We start from the raw sequence: 6,650 nt of genomic DNA on the forward strand, positions 1-6,650 counted from the left end.
AATGAAGTAGCAACGAAAATAATTTGATGGTTGGGGGGTCACCACAACACGAGGAACGGTATGAAAGGGTCGCAGCATTAGGAAGGTTGAGAACCACTGGTGTAGAAGCTGAGACTGGCCTACCAGGCACAGGACAGGTTTCCACAGCAGACTCTTCCAGCCCCAAACATCAGCAGTGCCACGGCTGAGAGACCTCGGTTGAGACCAGGGGTCGGCAAATTTTAGAGAAAGAAGAGTCCATCTTGTCTCCCACAACAATTTGAAAATTATTCAGGAGCCATAAATACATGTTTACAATCAAGTGAAATCACCATTATCTGAATAATATCCCTTTAAATTCTTCAATTTTACTTCAGAGCCACATGTACCTACGACTCATGAGCTAGAGTTTGCCGACCCCCTAGTCTAGACCAGAATAGTGCACTTCCTTCTCTTCCAAGGGCTCGTTTGCCTCAAGCGATTCGGTGCTTCTGTTCTGCTCACTACCTTCACAACTACGCAGAGTCATCCAGAACTTTGTCCTCGCGCAGGTGTGCTCATTATATCTCACCCATCACGCCCATGTCCCCCTGGAATTTTTTATATTATCACCTTCATAACGATCAGCATTATAAGAACAGTACAGCCTTATTTTATCCAAATCTGATAACTGAAAGAATAAAGGAAGCTTTAATTTCCCACCCCCACCCCTTTCTTTTTAGGTACAGCCCTGAGTTTTCAATTCAAGAGAGAAATGATTGTGAGATATGTTTTCATTAAGGGAAGACACGGAAATGAATCCATATTGCTAGACTAGTGTTGCCCTTGTGGATCCCAGTGTCTCCAAAAAACACCCAAATTCACTGCCATCAAGTCCAATCTAATGCATAGCAGCTCTGTAGGACAGCACAGCCCTGCCCCTGTGTGTTTCTGGGGATGTAACTCTTTCTGGGAGTAGGAAGCCTCATCTTTCTCTCTCAGAGCAGCCGGTGGTTTCAAACTGCTGACTTTGTGGCTAGCAGCCCAACGTGGACCCCCAATGCATGGGGATTCTGTTCAATGCCTCAAAACACAAACCAAACTCGCTGCCGTCAAGTCAAGCTGACTTAAGCAAACCCGTGAACTGCTTAACAGATTAGACAGCCGGGTCTTTCTCCCTCGGAGCTGCTGGTGGTTTCAAACTGTCAACCATGTAGATCGCAGTCTAACATGTCCACATGATGCCACTGCGGCTCCCTTTCAATGCCCCAGAGCCTAATAAAATGATATCCTTTGAAACTTGGTAGTCCTGTGTAAGGGACTGGGGCCCTGACTAGGCATTCTGGATTATAAAAATTCCCTGAAGAGTCACCACTGGAGCCAATGCATGTCATAAACAGGTTCTCACAAATGACCACTAAAGCCACCTCAAACTCCTAAGCCCCAATTCTTGATTCTTGGTAGGAACCCAAATGTCAAAGTCCAAGATTAGCACATCTCTTGGGGAGGAAAGGAGATACAGCGCTCCTAACGTGTACATGCCATACGAGGCAAACTCGGTTCAACTGCCATCAATCGGCCCGATCTCCTGGCCTCCTTTCATAAAGGACAAAGCATGGTCTCACCCTGTGCCACCTTCACAATGGCTGGTGCGTGTGTTTGAGTCCGGCTTGTGCCCGCACTGTGTTTTGGGGGCCTTCCAACCTAGGGGTGAGGCGAGGGTGGGGAGGGGAGCTCACTCTCCAGCACGCTGTCACTGTGTGATCGATAGTTTTCTTTTTTTTTGATCCATAGTTTTCGATGGCTCGTCTTCGTAAGTATATTGTCAGGCTTTCTGTCCTAGTCTGAAGCAGCACTGAAACTTACCCATCACCAGCGCCCTGCTGTACTTGACATACAATTGACAAAGCTTCTTCCAGCATCACAACATCGCCGCACTGCAGCAAACTGACAGTGGCTACACAGGGCAGGGATGTGATGAGACTTGTGAACTGCTTTGTAAGCATCAGGGTTCAATTGCCCCAATCTGTGAACAACTGGGGACAACCCCCTGAGAGTTCCTTCCAGAAGAAAGGTCATCCAAGGTCCCCAGTTACTTAAGGAAGGTATTTAAGAAGACAAGGACTGAAATAAAAGATCCAAATTGAACACAGACAGAATCATAACCACGGGACACCCATTAATCGAACACCTGTTGCCAATCATTTGACCCTTTATTCCCATGTCCGACGTTCACAATAATCCAATCGCACAGACCAGTGCTTACACGGTGGGCTGCTAGCTACAAGCCCAAGGCCAGCAGCTCCAAACTACCAGCCGAGTGCAGGAGAAAGACAAGGGTCTCTACTCCCATGGAGTCACAGTCTTAGAAACCCACAGGCGCAGTTCCCTCTTGTCCAACTGGGTCGCTGAGATAGAATGGATTCGAGGGCAGTGAATGTGGAGTTGGACACAATGCCAAAGGGAGCCGGTGGGGGGTGGGGGGGCACCACCTGGCCAGGTCACTTTCTAAGGTCACACGCCTACCAAGTGGTCAGTCTCAGTCTGCAGAGGGAGCCCACGAGGCACAGGGTGCCTCCTTACTGGGAGGGCTCCACCCTCTCTTCCCTCCGAATGATTATTTATTTTCCTGCTCTTTTCCTGCGAAGGCATCAGAGACAATGGCGCCTATATTCCTAGTAGCAGGGGTTCAGGTTCACAGAAAGGAGTGTTTGGCCAAACTTCTGCAGCCTCCTGGGGGCTGGTGAGGGAGGGGGATAGCTGAAGGTTAAGACTAATTTCTATTGTAGCCCAGTGGCCTTCAGGTATGACTCAAAGTGGATTTTAGAGAAGGGGCCAGCCTGGAGAGATTGGAAAGGGAGAATTTTAGCCCTGATACAATGATGCCAAAAAGGGGGTACTCTCCTTTCTCCACATCATCTCTTCCATTTCATTCTGTGTGCCCCTGAGACTGCACGGGTGCCAAGGAAGGGGGGTGTGCTTCAGTAAGGAGCGCTGGAACAGGCTGCACAGGGCCTGCTTTCGCTCTGCCCCTGCAGCAAGGACCCTGGGCTCAGTGACCTTCCCCTCGACTGATCTTTGTTCCGGGTTACCTGTGTGCATGAAACACAGGTGACTCTTTCTGGTCCTTTTGTATGACAAGGAGCTAACAGCTTAAAGTCAGAGTCATGCATGTCTGTAGCTGAGCATTTCAACGTGGGTCAGGGGAAGTACTGGTCATCTTAGATGACATGTTGTACGTGTGTGTGACATTTACTGCTACACTGCTCGCAGCTGACCTTTTAACCCCCAAAACTCAGGTTAAGGTGGATTAAGGGTGAGGTCCAGATGAAAATGAGAAGGAAAAGTACTAACCATTTGGCTGATAGGTACAGCAGCAGGATAGAGGCGGGGCCTGACCTGGAGAGAGGCTCAGCTATACTTCATGCGAGAGCCTGCTTTGGATTAAATTTCTCAATGAAATAAATCACTGGGCAACGCAAGATTATAAAAATAAGAGTTCTGTCCCACACCCCAAACTCACATCTCCCCCTCCCCCACCTTCAAGCCCCAGAAGCATGAATGCCTGTAAACCACACAGCCTTGGGGGAAATCGACCCAAATGATTCAGTTGGATCCTCTGACCCAGGTATTTTAAGCATGAGGGGAGCCAGGAGGGGAGGCAGATGCCCAACTAGCCCAGCCTGTAACTGTGGGCTGGTAGTTCTTGGATCGGCTGCACCAGGATCCAGAGGCCTAGAGAAAAGGTTAAGAAGCAGGCCTATTCCGGGGCCTCACCCCCTGAAAGATCAGCAGCTGGGTGGGAGGTGGGGGAAGAATCGGAGGATCTGCATTGTAACGGACTCCCCAAGGGTCTGCAAATCCAGGGAATCCAAAGCTCCTCTTTCAGGGCATAGACTAGGCCACCCTGAGCCTGAGCCAAGTCCACTCTGGCCCTCCCCCTCCCTCCGCTTTACCTGGTCGGAGGGGGCTCTGCATGCAGCTCGGAGAAGGAAGGCCTGGGTGCATGGGTGCTGAGGCCCGGCTGCTGAGGTCCATGACGGAAGGGGCAGCAGATGCAGTGGCGGGTTGCAGCCCGGGCGGGTGAGGGCTGTGGTCGTGCTGAGCGGGGCTCGGGGGGATGCCATTTTCGGACAGAAACTCCTCCAGGTCCATGTATTCCAACTGGAAAGTGTCTCCGTCATAGGGCAGGGTTTTGTCCCATAAGGTGGGCCCCAGGAACGCCGACTGGGGGACCGTCGGGCTGTTACTGTCATCGTCCAGCTTCTTCTCCTTGTCTTTAGCTTTACCAAATGCTGCCAGAGAAGAGGAAAGTGGGACTTAAAAAAGTAAAGAAAGAAAAGAAAAAAGGGTGGCCCCGGATGCCCCTCTTGGCCTCTGCTACCTAAATTGCCTGGAAACGTTCTCTCCTCTCCTCAGGGACACTGGCCCTGGGGCGACTACTGTCCTCTGTGGGGTTGGAGGCAGGACAAGGATCTCCGCCTGGTTTCCAACAGCCTCCGATTTACTTTGGAGAGAGAGTACTAGTCCTAGCGTAGTGCTGTGGCCCGCCGGAGGGTAAAGACAACAGAACCCAGCTCCCAGCAGCAGCTTCCAGAGCCTTCTCTGATGAGGTAAAGAAGTTCAGTCCCAAGGGGGGAGACGACGCACCACCTACGCTACACACAACCACTGGGGCTGTGAAAACAGCCAGCAGCCAGGCATGCACGGTCTTCTGGGTCCTGTGGACCACAGAGCCAGTGTGCAGGTGATTTCAATCCTGGTCAAGCAGGGGCTTTACGGCTTTCCTTTACACAAAACCACTGACGAAATGGAGGCTCGGAAACGGGCAGGAGCTTGACCCATGTCAAGCAATGAGAATTGAGAACCTTCTGCCCGCCTCACCTCCCCCGCTTGTGCCTCCAGCCATTGTTTCACCCAAACGCAGCTAAAAAAATAATAATGCAAAATACCTGCTTAATTTTTTCTCCTCCTACCCCAAGCACTTCAGGGTGATCCCCTGAGAAGTGTCGGCAATCTGCCCATTGCACAGCTCTGGCAAGAGGAGAGAGGCTCGCCCTAATAATTCTCTACAGATGGAGGGATACGGGGGTTTCCTACCTGGAAATAGCGGTCCCCTGGTTAGTTCTATAAGGGAAGTTCTGGATTTGAACCGTTCTACTCAGGCGCCATCGGTGTAATCTGGGATTAAAGAGTTCTGATTTTTTTCGTCCTGGAAGCAGTCTCCAACGCCATCCATCCCAATCCTCTCTAAGGTCTCATCTCCCGAGAATCTGATTTTAAACACCCACAGATGCAAAAAGGCAGCAGGCGGCCCCTACCTCCCAAGGTCCTTATCCAGTAAAGGAGCGTTTCAGGCAGGCAGGCTGAGCTCTGCAGACTGCAACCCCAAACCAAACCTCGCAGCTCCCACAAAGCAACAGGTTGGCTCTAGGAAAGGAGATGCAAGTACTTGGAAGCGTTTTTTTTTGTTTTTGTTTTTTTCGGTGGCCAAATAATCTTTCAAGATTTTACACTCCGGCGAGCCGCGTAGTTCATGTTTTCTGCGGTGATCCCGAAAGCACGAACCTGCATCAGCCCCAAAGATCCACTTGAGCCGAGCCGGCACCGGCGAGACTCCCCTCCCCTCTGCTCCCGCTTGAGTCGAGGTGGCTGCGGGGAAGGTTTGGGACTTACCGAGCAAGGGCTCCGGCCAGAGGTGGCTCCGGCGCGATGACACGTGAGCCGGCTCGGTTCACCCCTCCCACCAGGACAAGTGACCCGGGGAAAGTGTCAGAGCAGGACGCCTGCCAGGCTCCCGGCCGAGACCCCCAAGGCCCGCACCAGCCCCAGCCCCCCAACCCCTGCTGAAACGCCCTCCTAGGGAATTCACACCTCCCGGGCTCCGAGGATTAGAAGCGATCACAGGACATCAACACTCAAACGACGCTGCGAGACCCACCCCCCTCGAGCCACCCATCCAGGCCACCCCCGCGGGGTCGCCCCCGCCCGCCGAGCCCCGCTCCCACGCCGGCGGGCTTCGTGCAGGGAGCCTGGTAGGGGACAGTCCTGACCTGCCAAGTTACACCTGCCACCTGCGCCGCAGCAGCGGGACCGCGGAGGCTGGCAGCAGCGCTAGCTCAGTGTTGCTGAGTGAGGGGTTCGCCGGGGCCGGCCAGAGGGGTCCGGAGCGTCGCCCCTTCCCAGAGCGGGGCCCGCGGCTGCGCTCACCGTCCTCCTGATGTAGGGGGGGCTTCAGCGGGTTCTCCAGCAGAGACCTGAGCACGCCGTAGGGAGGCGGGATAAAGGTGGGATTCAGGGGGAGCGGTCGGGACATTTTCTCCATCGCGGTGAGCTCAGTTTGTTTCTCGGGTAAAACAAGAAAAAAGAAAACCGACAACCGACCCCCAAATGTTGCTGAGCGGTTTCCTCCGTGTTTTGCCCAAAGTACACGCTTTCCAGGCGGTGGAGACCAGAGGGGGAGGGCAATGACTGATAGCGTTATAAATACATCTGCATGAAAAGGTAAAAGAAAAAACTTTCGGGTTCCCGATGCAGACGGTCCCCGGAGAGCGCGGCGACCGGCAGGATGCCGCTACCTGCCCTCCAGCCCCTCGGCTCGCAAAACGTTCCCAACCGTGGAGAAAAGCAAGACCGGAGCGCGGACCGACGGCTGCAGCCGGGCAGCAGGCAGCGCACCGGCCCGGCCCCGC

At 53.2% G+C, this 6,650-nt stretch overlaps 1 protein-coding gene across 2 annotated transcripts in view; it reads right to left on the reverse strand.

Moving 5' to 3' along the window:
• Window positions 1-6,595, reverse strand: part of HLF (HLF transcription factor, PAR bZIP family member) — a 62,736-nt gene extending 56,141 nt beyond the window's left edge. For both annotated transcript variants that reach the window (XM_004707034.2, XM_045299833.1), the window contains exons 1-2: window positions 6,169-6,595; window positions 3,915-4,253 (exon numbers count right to left, since the gene is read on the reverse strand). In XM_004707034.2, the coding sequence (XP_004707091.1) occupies window positions 3,915-4,253; window positions 6,169-6,283 (454 nt within the window). In that variant the 5' untranslated portion in view covers window positions 6,284-6,595. The remainder of the gene's footprint in view (window positions 1-3,914; window positions 4,254-6,168) is intronic.
• Between the last annotated feature and the right edge of the window lie 55 nt (window positions 6,596-6,650).

The sequence above is a fragment of the Echinops telfairi genome, unplaced genomic scaffold (genome assembly GCF_000313985.2).
Source record: "Echinops telfairi isolate 266 unplaced genomic scaffold, ASM31398v2 ScPeMD7_7458;HRSCAF=8496, whole genome shotgun sequence".
Classification (NCBI taxonomy): Eukaryota; Metazoa; Chordata; class Mammalia; order Afrosoricida; family Tenrecidae; genus Echinops; species Echinops telfairi.